The sequence below is a fragment of the Somniosus microcephalus genome, chromosome 15 (assembly GCF_052327205.1).
Source record: "Somniosus microcephalus isolate GS21.2 chromosome 15, FLI_Smic_1.0, whole genome shotgun sequence".
NCBI lineage: Eukaryota > Metazoa > Chordata > Chondrichthyes > Squaliformes > Somniosidae > Somniosus > Somniosus microcephalus.
The window spans coordinates 31904777-31923986 of record NC_141001.1 but is presented as its reverse complement, the minus strand read 5'-3'; the positions used below and the strand labels follow the sequence as shown (position 1 = coordinate 31923986).

The following is a 19210-nucleotide window of genomic DNA, read 5'->3' as shown; positions in this document are numbered from 1 at the left end:
TCATCCAAATTCAGTATCCTGTCCCTGCTTTCTCCCCATATCCCTTGATCTCTTTAGCCTTAAGAAATATATCTAACTCCTTCTTGAATATATTTAATGAATTGGCCTCAACTGCCTTTTGTGGTAGAGAATTCCACAGGTTCACCATTCTCTGGGTGAAGAAATTCCTCCTCATCTCTGTCCTAAATGGCTTACCCCTTATCTTTAGACTGTGACCCCTGGTTCTGGACTCCCCGACCATCAGGAACATCCTTCCTGCATCTAGTCTCTCCTCATACGTCATTCCTGCCATCCCAGGTATCAGTCTGGTGAATCTTCGCTGCACTCCCTCCATGGCAGGAACATCCTTCCTCAGATAAGGCGACCAAAACTGCACACAATACTCAAGGTGCAGTCTCAACAAGGCCGTGTACAACTGCAGCAAGACATCCTTGCTCCTATACTCGAATCCTCTCGCTATGAAGATCAACATACCATTTGCCTTCTTAACCGCCTGCTGCACCTGCATGCTTACCTTCAGCGACTGGTGCACAAGGACACCCAGGTCTCGTTGCACTTCCCCTTCTCCCAATCAATTGCTGTTCAGATAATAATCTGTCTTCCTGTTTTTGCCACCAAAGTGGATAACCTTGCATTTATCCACATAATACTGCATCTGCCATGCATCTGCCCAATCACCCAACCTGTCCAAATCATACTGGAGTTTCTCGGCATCCTCCTCACAGCACACACACCCACCCAGCTTTGTGTCGTCTGCAAACTAGGGAGATATTACATCTAGTTCCCTCGTCTAGATCATGAATATATATTGTGAATAGCTGGGGTCCTAGCACCGATCCCTGCATTACCCCACTAGTCACTGCCTGCCACTCGGAAAAAGACCCATTTATTCTAACTCTTTGCTTCCTGTCTGCCAACCAGTTCTCTATCCAAGTAAGTACCTTACCCCCAATCCCATGTGCATAAATTTTACACGCTAATCTCTTATGCGGGACCTTATCGAAAGCCTTCTAAAAGTCCAAATACACCACATCCACTGGTTCTCCCTTACCTATTCTACAAGTTACATCCTCAAAAAAGGCCAGTAGGTTAGTCAAGCATGATTTTCCTTTTGTAAATCCATGCTGGCTTTGTCTGATCCTGTCACTGTTTTCCAAGTGCTCTGCTTTTACATCTTTTATAATGGACTCTAGCATTTTCCCCACTACCGATGTCAGGCTCACTGGTCTATAATTCCTCGTTTTCTCTCTACCACATTTTTTAAATAGTGGGGTTACATTAGCTACCCTCCAATCCATGGGAACTGTTCCAGAATCTATAGAATTTTGGAAGATGACCAGCAATGCATCTACTATTTCTAGGGCCACTTCCTTAAGTACCCCAGGGTGTAGATTATCAGGCCCTGGGGATTTATCGGCCTTCAATCCGGTCAATTTCCCTAACACCATTTCCCTACAAATACTGATTTCTTTCAGTTCCTCCCTCTCATTAGACCCTATGTTCCCCGACATCTCTGGGAGGTTATTTGTGTCCTCCTTTGTGAAGACAGAACCAAAGTATGTATTTAATTGGTCTGCCATTCCTTTGTTCCCCATTATAAATTCCCCTGATTCTGATGGCAAGGGACCTACGCTTGACTTCACCAATCTTTTTCTCTTCACCTACCTACAGAAGCTTTTACAGTCAGTTTATATGTTCCCTGAAAGCTTACTCTCATGCTCTATCTTCCCCCTCTTAATTAATCCTTTTGTCCAGCTTTGCTGAATCCTAAAATGCTCCCAATCCTCAGGTTTGCTGCTTTTTCTGGCCAATTTATATATCCTCTCCTTGGATCTTATGCTATCCCTAATTTCCCTTGTTAGCCACGGTTGCGCCACCTTTTTTCTTTTAATTTTATGCCAGACAGGGATGAACAAATTCTGTAGTTCATCCATGTGATCTTTAAATGTTTGCCATTGCCTATCCAGCGTCAACCCTTTAAGTAACGTTCCCCAATCAATCCTACCCAACTCGCACCTCATACCATCGTAGTTTCCTTTATTTAAATTCAGGACCCTAGTCTCTGAGACGACTACTTCACTCTCCATCTTAATGAAGAATTCTATCATATGATGATCGCTCCTCCCCAAGGGGCCTCGCACAACAAGATTGCTAATCAATCCTTTCTCATTACATAATACCCAGTCTAAGATGGCCTGATCTCCAGCTGGTTCTTCGACATCTTGGTCCAGGAAACCATCCCGTATACACTCTAGGAATTCCTCCGCAACAGTAGTGTTACTAATTTGGTTAGCCCAATCTATATGAAGATTAAAGTCACCCATGATAACTGCTGTGCCCTTATTGCACGTGTCTCTAATTTCCTGTTTAATGCCATCTCCAAACTCAGCATTACTGTTTGGGGGTCTGTATACAACTCCCACTAAACATAGAAACATAGAAGATAGGAGCAGGAGTAGGCCATTCGGCCCCTCGAGCCTGCTCCGCCATTCAATGCGATCATGGCTGATCATCCAAGTTCAGTACACGGTCCCTGCTTTCTCCCCAGACCCCTTGATCCCTTTGGCCTTAAGAAATATATCCAACTCCTTCTTGAATATATTTAATGAATTGGCCTCTACTGCCTTCTGTGGTAGAGAATTCCACATGTTCACCACTCTCTGGGTGAAGAAATTCCTCCTCATTTCTGTCCTAAAAGGCCTACCCCTTATCCTTAGACTGTGACCTCTGGTTCTGGATTCGCCGACCATCGGGAACATCCTCCCTGCATCTAGTCTGTCCAGTCCTGCCAGAACTTCACAAGTTTCAATGAGATCCCCTCTCATTCTTCTAAACTCCAGCGAGTATAAGCCAAATCGACCCAATCTCTCCTCATACGTCATTCCTGCCATCCCAGGTATCAGCCTGGTGAATCTTCGCTGAACTACTTCCATGGCAAGAATATCCTTCCTCAGATAAGGCGACCAAAACTGCACACAATACTGAAGATGTGGTCTCACCAAGGCCCTGTACAACTGCAGCAAGACATCCTTGTTCCTGTACTCAAACCCTCTCGCTACGAAGGCCAACATACTATTTGCCTTTTTAACCGCCTGCTGCACCTGCATGCTTACCTTCAGCGACTGGTGCACAAGGACACCCAGGTCTCGTTGCACTTCCCCTTCTCCCAATCTATTGCCATTCAGATAATAATCTGCCTTCCTGTTTTTGACACCAAAGTGAATAACCTCACATTTATCCACGTTATATTGCATCTGCCACGCTTCTGCCCAATCACCCAACCTGTCCAAATCATCCTGTAGTTTCTCGGTATCCTCCTCACAACACACACGCCCACCCAGCTTTGTGTCGTCTGCAAATTTAGAGATATTACATCTAGTCTAGATCATTAATATATATTGTGAATAGCTGGGGTCCAAGGACCGATCCCTGCGGTACCCCACTAGTCACTGCCTGCCACTCGGGAAAAGACGCGTTTATTCCAAGTCTTTGCTTTCTATCTGCCAACCAGTTCTCTATCCAAGTCAATACCTTGCCCCCAATCCCATGTGCCTTAACTTTACACGCTAATCTCTTATGTGGGACGTCATCGAAAGCCTTCTGAAAGTCCAAATACACCACATCCAATGGTTCTCCCTTATCTATTTTACTAGTTACATCCTCAAAAAATTCCAGTAGATTAGTCAAGCACGATTTACCTTTTGTAAATCCATGTTGACTTTGTCCGATCCTGTTACTGTTTTCCAAGTGCTCTGCTATTACATCTTTTATAATGGACTCCAGCATTTTCCCCACTACCGATGTCAGGCTTACCGGTCTGTAATTCCCCGTTTTCTCTCTACCACCTTTTTTGAACAGTGGGGTAACATTAGCTACCCTCCAATCCATGGGTACTGTTCCAGATTCCATCGAATGTTGGAAGATGATCAGCAATGCATCTACTATTTCTAGGGCCACTTCCTTAAGTATCCTAGGGTGTAGATTATCAGGCCCTGGGGATTTATCGGCCTTCAATCCTGTCAATTTCCCTAACACCATTTCCCTACAAATACTGATTTCATTCAGTTCCTCCCTCTCATTAGACCCTATGTTCCCCGACATCTCTGGGAGGTTATTTGTGTCCTCCTTTGTGAAGACAGAACCAAAATATGTATTTAATTGGTCTGCCATTTCTTTGTTCCCCATTATAAATTCCCCTGATTCTGACTGCAAGGGACCTACGCTTGACTTCACCAATCTTTTTCACTTGACATATCTATAAAAGCTTTTATGGTCAGTTTTTATGTTACATGCAAGCTTACTCTCATATTCTATTTTCCCTTTCTTAATTAATCCCTTTGTCCTCCTTTGTTGAATCCTAAACTGCTCCCAATCCTCTGGATTACTGCTTTTTCTGGCCAATTTATATGTCCTCTCATTGGATCTTATGCTATCCCTAATTTCCCTCGTTAGCCACGGTTAAGTCACCTTTTTTGTTTTATTTTTATGCCAAACTGGGATGAACAAATTCTGTAGTTCATCCATGCAGTCTTTGAATGTTTGCCATTGGCTATCCACCGTTAACCCTTTGAGTGACATTCCCCAATCAATCCTACCCAATTCGCACCTCAGACCATCATAGTTTCCTTTATTTAAATTCAGGACCCAAGTCTCTGAGTCAACTACTTCATTCTCCATCTTAATGAAGAATTCGATCATATTATGATCACTCCAACCCAAGGGGCCTCGTACAACAAGATTGCTAATTAATCCTTTCTCGTTACATAATACCCAGTCTAAGATGGCCTGATCTCTGGTTGGTTCCTCGACATATTGGTCCAAGAAACCATCCCGTAAACACTCTAGCAATTCCTCCTCCACACTATTGTTACTAATTTGGTTAGCCCAATCTATATGTAGATTAAAGTCACCCATGATGGCTGTTGTGCCCTTTTTGCACGCTTCTCTAATTTCCCTTTTAATGCCATCCCCAACCTCCACATTACTGTTTGGAGGTCTATATACCACTCCCACTAAAGTTTTCTGCCCCTTGGTATTTCTCAGTTCTACCCATACAGATTCCACATCATCAGAGCTAATATCCTTCCTTACAATTGTGTTAATCCCTTCTTTAACCAGTAATGCTTCCCCACCTCCCTTTCCTTTTTGCCTGTCTTTCCTGAATATTGAATACCCCTGGATGTTGAGTTCCCAGCGTTCGCCACCTTGGAGCCATGTTTCCATAATCCAAATCATAATTGTTTACCTCTATTTGCGCAGCTCGTTTGCGGCTGCAGAAACGCCTATCTATTCCCCTTACAATAGAATCCCCTATTACTATAGCTCTACCCCTCTTTTTCCTCCCGTCCTGTGCAGCAGAGCCACCCCCTGGTGCCAGGAGGTTGGCTGCTGCTGCCTTCCCCTGGTAAGCCATCCCCCCCCAGTATCCAAAGTGGTATATCTGTTTGAGAGGGGGATGGCCACAGGGGACCCCTGCACTACCTGCCTGCGCCTACTACTCTGCCTGTTGGTCACCCGTTCTCTTTCTGCCTGTGCCACCATTACCTGCGGTGTGACCAACTGATTAAATGTGTTATTCACGATGTCCTCAGCATCGCGAATGGTCCAGTATATATCCAATCGCTGCTCCAGCACCGCAATGCGGTCTGCCAGTAGCTGCAACTGGACACACTTCCTGCACACATGGTTGTCAGGGACACAGGAAGTGTCCCTGAGTTCCCACATAGCGCAGGAGGAGCATACCACGGCACCAGGCTGTCCTGCCATGACTTACCCTTTAATTAATTCAAATTAAATTAAATCAAATCAATCCCACCAATTACACTACAGTTTTCTGCCCCTTGGTATTTCTCAACTCTACCCATACAGATTCCACATCATCAGAGCCAATATCCGTCCTTACTATTGTGTTAATCTCCTCTTTAACCAGCAATGCTAGCCCACCTCCTTTTTCTTTTTGCCTGTAACAGACAAAGCCTTCAGGCTTATTTTTTTAACACTCTTAGTCCTTTTAGAATTATTATTTACTGTGGCCCTGCCCTCCACTTTTGCTTTTCTCCTTCCTGTCTTTTGCTTCTATCCTTGCTTCCCTTTCTTCTGTCTCCCTGCACAGGTTCCCAACCCCCTGCCATTTTAGTTTAAACCCTCCCCAACAGCACTAGCAAACGCTCCCCCTAGGACATCGGTCCCAGTCCTGCCCAGGTACAAAGGGGATGTCAGAGAGTGTTACAGTGAGGGCTGTAGGATGTGTCAGAGAGTGTTACAGTGAGGGGTGTAGGGTGTGTCAAAGTGTTACAGTGAGGGGTGTAGGGTGTGTCAGAGAGTGTTACAGTGAGGGGTGTGTCAGAGAGTGTTACAGTGAGGAGTGTAGGGTGTGTCAGAGAGTGTTACAGTGAGGGGTGTTGGGTGTGTCAGAGTGTGTTACAGTGAAGGGTGTAGAGTGCGTCAGATAGTGTTACAGTAAGGGGTGTAGGATGTGTCAGAGTGTTACAGTGAGGGGTGTAGGGTGTGTCAGAGAGTGTTACAGTGAGGGGTGTAGGGTATGTCAGAGAGTGTTACAGTGAGGGGTGTAGGGTGTGTCAGAGAGTGTTACAGTGAGGGGTGTAGGGTGTGTCAGAGAGTGTTACAGTGAGGGGTGTAGGGTGTGTCAGAGTGTTACAAATGTGAGAAGTCACACAACACCAGGTTATAGTCCAACAGCTTTATTTGAAATCACAAGCTTTCGGAGCGCTGCACCTTCGTCAGGTATCGAAATTTTACAGCAGCTATTTGTCAAGTCCCCGAATTAGATCTTTGCTCGAAACCTACTGGCCACAACTCGGCAGCAGCCTGGGGAATCACTCGATGAATTCCTCCAGAAACTTCACAGGCTCAGCAAAGATTGTAACCTTATAGCGGTTGCAGCTGAACAGTATCAAGAGGAACTAATCCGCGATTCCTTTATCAATGGGATTGCGTCCCCTTTTATACGTCAGCGCCTGCTGGAAAATAAAACCCTCAATTTACGGGCTGCTTATGACCAGGCGTGTTCCCTGGACTTGGCCAAGAAGAATGCAGACACTTATCTCCCACCATGTGCACGGGCGGCGGCAATCACCCTTAATAAGTCTTTCGATAGGTCTCGGGTGGATGCCCCCGCTGATGATGACTCTACTCTTAACGGACGACGACCCTACCCTAGAGGCCTTTGCTGATGACGACCCCGCCCTAGCAGCATCCTGGCAATCAGGAAGAAAGTGTCTCTTTTGTGGAGGTACGTTCCATTACAGAAAATTTTGCCCGGCTCGTAATGCGACCTGCAATCATTGCAGCAAGAAAGGACACTTTTCCAAGGTATGCCAGTCACGGGCCTCTGCTAACAAGAAAGGCCGCTCCTCTAAAGTATACCGGTCGAGAGCTCCTGTTAGCTTCACAGCTGCTATCCATGGAGCTGCTCCTCCCCCAAGAACCACTGCTAAGGCTACAGCTGCCGAAGGAAAAATTACCCCTCCTCCCATCACAGCTGTTTTTCCCCAAAGTTTGTCCCATGCAGCTACGAAGGTTTCCGTAAATGGGCACACTCTAAGCGCGCTAATCGACTCCTGCAGCTCTGACAGCTTCATTAGTAAGCGGGCTGTCAGCAGGTTAAAACTGCGCGTTTATCCCTCGGACAGGGAGATTGCAATGGCTCTGACGACTCTGACCACCAATTCTTCTGGCTTCTGTCTTGTCAACCTCATCCTCAATGGTCGCACGTATCCCTCCACCCGGCTCGGAGTACTCAAACTTATGTAGCGATGTGCTTCTGGGACAGGACTTCCAGAAGCAGCACAAAAGACTCACTTTTGAGTTTGGAGGGTCGAAGCCGGAGCTTACCATTTCTAAGGTGCCGTTTTGTGCGCTCTCGGCGGCCTTACTCGGTGAGCCCTTCCTGTTTGCCAATCTCTCCCCCCGCTGTAAACCCATAGCCACCAAATCGCAGCGCTTTAGCCAAGACGACCGAGCATTTATCGAGGCAGAAATCTCTCGCCTTTTAGCTGACAGTATTATCGAGCCGTGTTCATCCCCCTGGCGGGCTCAAGTCGTCATTGTGAAAAACCCTTTAAAACAACATAAGAAACGTCTGTGTATTGATTATTCGCAGACTATTAATCAATATACCGATCTGGATGCCTACCCGCTACCACGCATAGATGACATGGTCAACAACCTTGCCAAATACAAGGGCCTAGAAATTCAGTTGGCGCCGCGCCAGGGCTTTAGCGCCGGAAATTTAGCGCCGGCGCTAAGTCCCCCTGCGCGCGCCAAAAATTCAGTAGCACCGCGCCCAAACGGCTGCCGGCGCTACAGGAGGGTGTCAGCGCCTCAAAATGGGCGCTGACTGCCGCATTGCGGCGCAATTCCGGCGCTGCGGCACCCGATGCGGTGCGGCAGGCTGGGGAAGTGCAGGCCTCCTCCTTCAGTTAAGGAGGAGCTGCCTGCACCCGCCCGCTGGCCGTTGAAATGTTGAAAAAAATGAGCCCGGCACCTTGGAGAAGTGCCGGGCTCGCAGGCCAGACGCATCTGTTCCGCGGGGGTGGGTAGAGGAGTCCGGGGAGGGAGGTGCGGGCAGGCGGCCGGCGGGAAAGCGGCCGGCCGCCGCGCGACCTTAATGCGCCGGCGCTAACTCGCGTAGGACTCTGCTGAAACATCGTTAGTTGCGGCTGCCACGGGCGAGGCGGCTGCAACTCAATTTTGGCGTTGGGGCCCGTCACCACGGCAACCGGGACGCTGCGCACACCGATGACGTCATCGGTGCCGGCGCAGCGCAACCGGTCTAACGCCGATGGCAGGGCCCCACTGAATTTACAAACCGGCCATAACTCCGGCACTAGGCCCTCTAGCGCCTCAAATGGGGCGCTAACCCTACTGAATTTTCAGCCCAAGGTATTTTCAACCTTCGATTTAAAGAGTGCGTACCATCAGGTACCGCTGAAAGACTCTGACAAAAAGTATACGGCCTTTGAGGCCAATGGTCGGCTTTATCAGTTTCGTCGCCTTCCATTTGGGGTCACCAATAGGGTGGCCGTCTTCCAATGGGCAATGGATGGCCTAGTCCGGCAAGAGAACTTGACAGATAGCTTTCCGTATTTAGACAATATCACTATTGCCGGCCATGATCAAAAGGAGCATGACGCCAATCTTCAGAGATTTTTTGACGTTCTCCGCCGTCGCCACTTAACGTTAAATGAATCCAAATCGGTGAAATCGGTGCCATCAGTGAACATTGTTGGCTACTGGGTGGGCAACGGTGTTATTAAACCGGACCCAGAGCGACTTCGTCCACTTCAGGAGCTCCCTCCCCCTACAAATCTTGGCTCTCTTCGTCGGACACTTGGCATGTTTGCTTATTACGCAAAGTGGATACCTCACTTCTCTGATAAAATACAGCCCCTGCTTCATGCGAAGTCTTTTCCATTAGAAGCAACGGCTATTTCTGCCTTCAACCTCCTCAAACGACAGCTGGAGAAAGCCACGCTTCACTCCATTGACAAAAACCTTCCTTTTGTGGTCGAATGCGATGCATTGGAGGTGGCGATCTCAGCTACCGTGAATCAAGGTGGTCGGCCCGTGGCATTCCTATCCAGAACCTTACAGGGTAGCGAGCTCCATTACCCCCCTGTTGAGAAGGGGGTTACAGCCATCATCGAGGCTGTACGCCAATGGAGTCATTTTCTTGCTCGGCGTCATTTCATGCTCATAACTGACCAGCGCTCCTTGGTCTTCATGTTGGATAACCGGAAGCGCGCGAAAATCAAAAATAATAAAATTTAACTCTGGAGGATGGAGCTGGCCGCCTTTGGATATACTATCCGTTACCGACCTGGCAAACAGAATGTGGCCCCAGATACCTTCACACGGGCATTTTGCTCTAAAATGTCAACGTCGACTCAGGCAGATCTGCATATGGACTTATGCCATCCTGGCGTTACCCGTATGTTGCACTTTGTGCGATCCAAAAATCTACCATTCTCAACGGAGGACGTAAAGAAAACATGCTCCTCCTGTAGGATTTGTGCAGAATTGAAACCACAATTCTTCCGCCCATCAGATGACTTACTCATACATGCAATGCAGCCTATGCAGAGGCTCAGCATAGACTTTAAAGGGCCATTGCCTTCGTCGACGCGGAACACCTACCTACTTACGATGGTAGACGAGTATTCACGCTTTCCCTTCGCCTTCCCCTGTCCTAATATGCTTACCTCTACGGTAATTAAATGCCTCGATCAGGTCTTTTCCCTTTGCGGGACGGCCAATTTTATCCACATGGATTGGGGTCCCTCCTTTATGTCGAGTGAACTTAAAAGTTATCTCTCCCAATGGGGAATCACCTCGAGTAAGACGACACCATATCACCCAATCGGCAATGGACAGGTTGAACGATACAATGCCATCATCTGGAACGCTGTCCGACTGGCACTGAGGTCACGCAACCTACCAGACCAGCAGTGGGAAACTGTGCTCCCCGACGTGTTACACTCTATCAGGTCTCTTCTCTCCACATCCACTAATGTCACACCACATGGGCGATTCTTCAAGTTCCGGCGTCGCTCTACACATGGGACATCTCTACCATCATGGCTGGTGGCTCCAGGCCCTGTGCTACTCCGGAGGTTCGTCCGGTCGGCCAAGAGCGACCCTCTCGTTGACGAGGTGGAGTTAACGGAGGTAAACCCCACGTATGCGCACGTGCGGTACCCCGATGGCCGGGAGTCCACCATCTCGCTCAGAGATCTGGCTCCCTGCCCAACCAGTCACACGGGCCCGAATGATGTAGGATCCCACGACGATGAGGTCGACACTCCGCACCCCTATGAAGTTGACGCTCTACCTGGGACATCGAGGGATCTGCCGGCAGTGCTACCGCATCAACTCAGGGAGCCGAACGCTCCCCGTAGGATGGCCACCCGAAATCAGGACGCCGGACAATCTCCGGCTACGACCCAGGATGAGGCCAGCTCTGCGCCTGTGGGGACCCGCGCCCGGAGTCATGATATTCCCAGGCCTCCACAGGATGATCAAGACGACGCGGACTCTACCGACTTACCAGTACGGGCCAAGCGACCCAGGGGCCAGGGCACGGTCCGGGGAGACGTGCCTTCCGGTCACAAGCAGAAAGCTAAACGACTACGGCTATTTTTGGTCCGCCTAGTCCGTTAAAGGAAGACTGGACTTCCAAACCTTTTAGGGAGGAAGAATGTCATAAATCGCAACTTCTACAAGAAGTAACTCAGGAAGTACTACTGAACGGCCAGCTGAGGGCGCCGCCTGAGGAGTATAAATACTCGGGCGTGGGCCCAACTTGGCCAGAGACAGTCTGGAAACAGGAAGCTAGTGACTACTAACTAGACCTCCATGTTTTGTTACAAGTCGATTAAAGCCTTGCTTTATGTACAACCAAGTGCGTAGTGAGTCTTTATTACATCAGGGTGTAGGGTGTGTCAGAGAGTGTTACAGTGAGGGGTGTAGGGTGTGTCAGAGAGTGTTACAGTGAGGGGTGTAGGGTGTGTCAGAGAGTGTTACAGTGAGGGGTGTAGGGTGTGTCAGAGAGTGTTACAGTGAGGGGTGTAGGGTGTGTCAGAGAGTGTTACAGTGAGGGGTGTAGGGTGTGTCAGAGAGTGTTACAGTGAGGGGTGTAGGGTGTGTCAGAGAGTGTTACAGTGAGGGGTGTAGGGTGTGTCAGAGAGTGTTACAGTGAGGGGTGTAGGGTGTGTCAGAGTGTTACAGTGAGGGGTGTAGGGTGTGTCAGAGAGTGTTACAGTGAGGGGTGTAGGGTGTGTCAGAGAGTGTTACAGTGAGGGGTGTAGGGTGTGTCAGAGAGTGTTATAGTGAGGGGTGTAGGGTGTGTCAGAGAGTGTTACAGTGAGGGGTGTAGGGTGTGTCAGAGAGTGTTACAGTGAGGGGTGTAGGGTGTGTCAGAGAGTGTTACAGTGAGGGGTGTAGGGTGTGTCAGAGTGTTACAGTGAGGGGTGTAGGGTGTGTCAGAGAGTGTTACAGTGAGGGGTGTAGGGTGTGTCAGAGAGTGTTACAGTGAGGGGTGTAGGGTGTGTCAGAGAGTGTTACAGTGAGGGGTGTAGGGTGTGTCAGAGAGTGTTACAGTGAGGGGTGTAGGGTGTGTCAGAGAGTGTTACAGTGAGGGGTGTAGGGTGTGTCAGAGAGTGTTAGTGAGGGGTGTAGGGTGTGTCAGAGTGTTACAGTGAGGGGTGTAGGGTGTGTCAGAGTGTTACAGTGAGGGGTGTAGGGTGTGTCAGAGTGTTACAGTGAGGGGTGTAGGGTGTGTCAGAGAGTGTTACAGTGAGGGGTGTAGGGTGTGTCAGAGAGTGTTACAGTGAGGGGTGTAGGGTGTGTCAGAGAGTGTTACAGTGAGGGGTGTAGGGTGTGTCAGAGAGTGTTACAGTGAGGGGTGTAGGGTGTGTCAGAGAGTGTTACAGTGAGGGGTGTAGGGTGTGTCAGAGTGTTACAGTGAGGGGTGTAGGGTGTGTCAGAGAGTGTTATAGTGAGGGGTGTAGGGTGTGTCAGAGAGTGTTACAGTGAGGGGTGTAGGTTGTGTCAGAGAGTGTTACAGTGAGGGGTGTAGGGTGTGTCAGAGAGTGTTACAGTGAGGGGTGTAGGGTGTGTCAGAGAGTGTTACAGTGAGGGGTGTAGGGTGTGTCAGAGTGTTACAGTGAGGGGTGTAGGGTGTGTCAGAGTGTGTTACAGTGAGGGGTGGAGGGTGTGTCAGAGAGTGTTACAGTGAGGGGTGTAGGGTGTGTCAGAGAGTGTTACAGTGAGGGGTGTAGGGTGGGTCGGAGAGTGTTACAGTGAGGGGTGTAGGGTGGGTCGGAGATTGTTATAGTGAGGGGTGTAGGGTGTGTCAGAGTGTTACAGTGAGGGGTGTAGGGTGTGTCAAAGAGTGTTACAGTGAGGGGTGTAGGGTGTATCAGAGAGTGTTACAGTGAGGGGTGTAGGGTGTGTCAGAGTGTTACAGTGAGGGGTGTAGGGTGTGTCAGAGAGTGTTACATTGAGGGGTGTAGGGTGTGTCAGAGAGTGTTACAGTGAGGGGTGTAGGGTGTGTCAGAGAGTGTTACAGTGAGGGGTGTAGGGTGTGTCAGAGAGTGTTACATTGAGGGGTGTAGGGTGTGTCAGAGAGTGTTACAGTGAAGGGTGTAGGGTGTGTCAGAGAGTGTTACAGTGAGGGGTGTAGGGTGTGTCAGAGAGTGTTACAGTGAGGGGTGTAGGGTGTGTCAGAGTGTTACAGTGAGGGGTGTAGGGTGTGTCAGAGAGTGTTACAGTGAGGGGTGTAAGGTGTGTCAGAGTGTTACAGTGAGGGGTGTAGGGTGTGTCAGAGAGTGCTACAGTGAGGGGTGTAGGGTGTGTCAGAGAGTGTTACAGTGAGGGGTGTAGGGTGTGTCAGAGAGTGTTACAGTGAGGGGTGTAGGGTGTGTCAGAGTGCTACAGTGAGCGGTGTAGGGTGTGTCAGAGTGTTATAGTGAGGGGTGTAGGGTGGGTCGGAGAGTGTTACAGTGAGGGGTGTAGGGTGGGTCGGAGATTGTTACAGTGAGGGGTGTAGGGTGTGTCAGAGAGTGTTACAGTGAGGGGTGTAGGGTGTGTCAGAGAGTGTTACAGTGAGGGGTGTAGGGTGTGTCAGAGTGTTACAGTGAGGGGTGTAGGGTGTGTCAGAGAGTGTTATAGTGAGGGGTGTAGGGTGTGTCAGAGAGTGTTACAGTGAGGGGTGTAGGTTGTGTCAGAGAGTGTTACAGTGAGGGGTGTAGGGTGTGTCAGAGAGTGTTACAGTGAGGGGTGTAGGGTGTGTCAGAGAGTGTTACAGTGAGGGGTGTAGGGTGTGTCAGAGTGTTACAGTGAGGGGTGTAGGGTGTGTCAGAGTGTGTTACAGTGAGGGGTGGAGGGTGTGTCAGAGAGTGTTACAGTGAGGGGTGTAGGGTGTGTCAGAGAGTGTTACAGTGAGGGGTGTAGGGTGGGTCGGAGAGTGTTACAGTGAGGGGTGTAGGGTGGGTCGGAGATTGTTATAGTGAGGGGTGTAGGGTGTGTCAGAGTGTTACAGTGAGGGGTGTAGGGTGTGTCAAAGAGTGTTACAGTGAGGGGTGTAGGGTGTATCAGAGAGTGTTACAGTGAGGGGTGTAGGGTGTGTCAGAGTGTTACAGTGAGGGGTGTAGGGTGTGTCAGAGAGTGTTACATTGAGGGGTGTAGGGTGTGTCAGAGAGTGTTACAGTGAGGGGTGTAGGGTGTGTCAGAGAGTGTTACAGTGAGGGGTGTAGGGTGTGTCAGAGAGTGTTACATTGAGGGGTGTAGGGTGTGTCAGAGAGTGTTACAGTGAAGGGTGTAGGGTGTGTCAGAGAGTGTTACAGTGAGGGGTGTAGGGTGTGTCAGAGAGTGTTACAGTGAGGGGTGTAGGGTGTGTCAGAGAGTGTTACAGTGAGGGGTGTAGGGTGTGTCAGAGTGTTACAGTGAGGGGTGTAGGGTGTGTCAGAGTGTTACAGTGAGGGGTGTAGGGTGTGTCAGAGAGTGTTACAGTGAGGGGTGTAAGGTGTGTCAGAGTGTTACAGTGAGGGGTGTAGGGTGTGTCAGAGAGTGCTACAGTGAGGGGTGTAGGGTGTGTCAGAGAGTGTTACAGTGAGGGGTGTAGGGTGTGTCAGAGAGTGTTACAGTGAGGGGTGTAGGGTGTGTCAGAGTGCTACAGTGAGCGGTGTAGGGTGTGTCAGAGTGTTATAGTGAGGGGTGTAGGGTGGGTCGGAGAGTGTTACAGTGAGGGGTGTAGGGTGGGTCGGAGATTGTTACAGTGAGGGGTGTAGGGTGTGTCAGAGAGTGTTACAGTGAGGGGTGTAGGGTGTGTCAGAGAGTGTTACAGTGAGGGGTGTAGGGTGTGTCAGAGTGTTACAGTGAGGGGTGTAGGATGTGTCAGAGTGTTACAGTGAGGGGTGTAGGATGTGTCAGAGTGTTACAGTGAGGGGTGTAGGGTGTGTCAGAGTGTTACAGTGAGGGGTGTGTCAGAGAGTGGTGTCTCAGAGTGTTACAGTGAGGGGTGTATCAGAGAGTGTTACAGTGAGTGGTGTAGGGTGTGTCAGAGAGTGTTACAGTGAGGGGCGTAGGGTGTGTCAGAGTGTTACAGTGAGGGGTGTGTCAGAGAGTGGTGTCTCAGAGTGTTACAGTGAGGGGTGTGTGACATCTCCGAGAACTGAACAGGGTCAGCGTGTATATAAAAGAAAACCCAGTTGTTAAATGTGGAAGCCTCCTCACTGCAGAGATTTTAGGAATTCTGTCCATCTGTTTTAATATGATATTTTTACAGACAAACACAATATCAGTCTGATTATATATTATATACAAAACATTCACACCCACAGAGGACTCAGTAGCTCAAGTAATCTTATTAGGGCTATTCATGGCTGTGCTGAGTGTCATTATGCACAACATAAAACAAGTGTTGGCTTGCCAGCAGTTTAATTATCATAACATCTCTAGCAGCTCGTCTCCATCTGTCACATCATATTAGGTAACCGAGGTAACATGCTAGCTTTTTTGACAGCTGACAGGTGTTAGTTTCTGTGCTTTTGGTGGGTTCAAAGGGCAACAGGATGATGACATAAGAATTTACCCATGATTGACAATGATGTAATATTTAAGATGTGATTTTTCCTCCACTGCAAACCACTTTCAATGAGAGAATTAAATATTTAAGAATAAGTAACTGCATGGCTGTCCAAAATGGTTTAAACAAAGACTATTAAACATGGAGAATGCAAGCACAAGATTATTTGTCTGTAAAAATCTCTCCTATAGGTGCAGGATGTTAGTGCCGGGGAAATGGAAGAGTTTTCTATTTTGGACACCCAGGGTCAATATCACCATTTTTGTTTATGTTTGTGCTAGTTATTCCCTTGGGTTCAGTGTTACCAGCCACTCCCGTAAGCGGATCTCATATCCCCTACGATCTGGAGTGTGCTTTATGCGGCCCAATATCTAGTTAAACAATAGCATAACCCAAGGATCATAACAGGCAACCCTTGCTCTGTATACTGGCTACTGATGCCTATCATGCCACTACATGAATTCTCCTCTCTTTTTGGAAGGCGCACAAAAAAATACTCTGCACAACTTCAAACCAACAATGTCTTCTTTTACATAGAATGCATAAATGAACAGTATGCAGCTTTCACAGTGAGAACAGTTAATTTGCTACATTCCTCAGTGATGGAAAGCAATACATATGCAGCTTACAAACTCTGAACATTGGCTCACCTCCTCAAGCTAGCTGCCTGAGACTTTCACAACATAATAGATACTTTCTTATTGCTGCTGTTATTTCGGATTTCCAGCATCCGCAGTATTTTGCTATCGTTTTACTTTCTTATTGCTGCTGTCAGGACACAGCTCAGTGTGTGTGTGTGTGTGTATGTATATGTGTACATGTGTGTGCATGTGTATGTATGTGTGTACGTGTGTGTGTATGTATGTGTGTATGTGTGTACATGTGTGTGTATGTATGTATGTACGTGTGTGTGTGTAAGTGTGTGTATGTATGTGTGTACATGTGTGTGTATGTATGTGTGTACATGTGTGTGCATGTGTACGTATGTGTGTACGTGTGTGTACGTGTACGTGTGTGTGCGTGTGTATGTATGTGTGTACGTGAGCGTGTGTGTATGTATGTGTGTACGTGTGTGTGTATGTATGTGTGTACATGTGTGTGTATGTATGTACGTGTAAGTGTGTGTATGTATGTGTGTATGTATGTGTGTACATGTGTGTGTACATGTGTGTGTATGTGTATGTATGTGTGTACGTGTGTGTGTGTACGCGTGTGTGTGTGTGTGTACATGTGTGTGTAAGTGTATGTGTGTACGTGTGTGTGTGTGTGTATATGTGTACATGTGTGTAAGTGTATGTGTGTACATGTGTGTGTGTGTATGTGTGTACGTGTGTGTGTATGTGTGTGTGTATGTGTGTACATGTGTGTGTGTGTATGTGTGTACGTGTGTGTGTACGTGTGTGTGTGTATGTGTGTACGTGTGTGTGTACGTGTGTGTGTGTATGTGTACATGTGTGTGTAAGTGTATGTGTGTACATGTGTGTGTGTACGTGTGTATGTATGTGTGTACGTGTGTGTGTGTGTGTGTGTGAAAGATGTTTGTCCCTTGCCTAAAATCTGTGAGATAGGGGGAGGAGTTTGGCCCACCAACTGGTCAATCAAAGTTTCTACCCTTTAATGTGTGAGCATGAGACTCCCCAGTAGCTGAGCTGCTGCACAACTGGAATGCAATGACCCCTGAACCCTCAGATGTCACAAAGTAGCCATCTGCTCACAACAATGCTTGAGACTGTATATAACGATCCTAACTTTGTTTAGTAATTTACACTCCAAATCATTATGGTAAACAGACTGGTTTCAAACTGTTGGATTATTGCGCAGAAAATGCGCTTAACTGGACATTATAGAAAAGATATAAATAACAGGTAGAGACAAAATACCAGTTGTTACAGTCAGTAAGGAGCGTTCCCAGGCCAGGGATAACAAAATGGACTGGATACATAGTGAAGCTCTCTCTCCCCTGTCTCAACAGTGTTTCTCAAAGAGAACACATTTTGATGAAAACAAACTGCAAAGAGCCACAGGATGGGGAGGAAGGCAGTGTGAGCCTATCACAGAGATCATGGCGAGGACACTACGCGTCAAAGTGACCTAGGACTTTGTCGTGTATTGATTGCGAGTTTGACACCAGTAAATGCGGTAATGTAATGTGCATTGCATTATGGGAATTACCCGGGAAAGCTGCAGTTGGCCATTTTACCAATAAAGTGAAGATCACAGTTAGAAGCCTGTCTGCCTGACTCTGATTTAATTCGACGTATCTACATGCTTGATTGAACGGATTAAAGCATAGATACAACAGACTTCTTCCATCTCCCTTCATTGAGTCACAGTATGTACAGACTCACTGAACTCTGAACTAATCTGGTTATCGATAAATGGTAATCATTTGAGTCATTTTAAATGGTTTATTTAGTCAGCAAAGCAGAGAGAAGTTATATTAATCAACTACTAGTCATAAAAATCTATCAGTAGCACACATCCGGAAAGTGTATGTGGATTCTGATCTGTATTTTATTACACTGATAGAGACAATCTAAACAGAACTCACTCAGGAAGAAAGTGTCCCTGGGATCTGGTTTGAGCATGTCTGCTGCATGCAGCTCTCTGTGTACCATCTTGTGACCTCCTGCATGACTTGCCAGGGTTTGTGGGATATGATCAACGCTGTTCATCTTCAGTGATGATTCTTCTGTGATTAAAAAATAAATTTTCACACTCAGTACTGAGAATTGGAAACATAATTTATAAAGTAGGATTAAGGACACGGGACGCAGAGGTTATATGCAACTAGAGAACTCAAGATATTCAGTTATGCTCTATTACATGTCCTGTGTAGGCTTGTCTGTCAGAGAAACACATCTGGACTTAGTTCTGTCCTTTGAGTATCTGCTGCACACTTAACAGGTCAGAGCTGTGTCTCTGTTTTACCTGCACAGTAGGTTCTGATAGGTATTTAAATCCCCTCTTCTTCTTTCCTGAGTGCAGTGATGGTGGGGCACTGTTCCATAGGCCCCAGCAGTTCTTTGTTACCTTGCCCAAGTGGCCATGCATCATAGTGAGTTTAGACAGTGAGTATTGGCAAACTATTCTACTGCGGGAGGGAAATGCAACCACACTAGATCCTACTGTCACTCAAAGTGAACTTTGGAGTCATCATTGGATAGGTATCAGATGAGGGAATCTTTACTGACATTTTGGTCCTGATATTTACGAAGCCGCGCATTTGGCGTGGGGGGTGGGGAGGGGAGGTTATGGAAGGGAAATGCAGAAGTATGGACCTGTTGGGCAGTAAACCCTGCAGCAGAAGGATGCAGAGGAGGAGCAGGTAGGTTTAGTGGTGGGCTAGGGGTGGGGGAGAGATCCAGGAGGGGGGGGGGCAAGATCGCGGGAGGGTAGTGCATTGTCGGGGTTGAGATTGTGGTGGCGGGGGCTAGAGCGTGGTCAAGGGACGAGATTGTGATCATGGGGTGGTAGCACGTGGTCAGGGGGCAAGACTGTTGTCGTAGGGGTAGTAGAGTGTGGTCAGGGGGCGAGAGCGTGGTCATGGAGGGTTGAGTGTGGTCGAGGGGGTGAAATTGTGGTCACGGGCATTAGACCATG

General features: G+C 48.0%; 1 protein-coding gene and 1 long non-coding RNA gene across 4 annotated transcripts in view; one reads left to right on the top strand and one right to left on the bottom strand.

Annotated features, from left to right (window-relative positions):
* Positions 1 to 17833, top strand: part of LOC147106612 (uncharacterized) — a 34510-nt gene extending 16677 nt beyond the window's left edge. The window contains exon 2 of the long non-coding RNA XR_015080963.1: positions 17580 to 17833. This is a non-coding gene — a long non-coding RNA (uncharacterized LOC147106612). The remainder of the gene's footprint in view (positions 1 to 17579) is intronic.
* LOC147106611 (N-acetyl-beta-glucosaminyl-glycoprotein 4-beta-N-acetylgalactosaminyltransferase 1-like) overlaps positions 1 to 19210 on the bottom strand; it is a 950756-nt gene that overhangs the window by 170788 nt on the left and 760758 nt on the right. For all 3 annotated transcript variants that reach the window (XM_086007621.1, XM_086007622.1, XM_086007623.1), the window contains exon 10: positions 18159 to 18299. In XM_086007621.1, coding sequence (XP_085863747.1) covers positions 18159 to 18299 — 141 coding nt within the window. The remainder of the gene's footprint in view (positions 1 to 18158; positions 18300 to 19210) is intronic.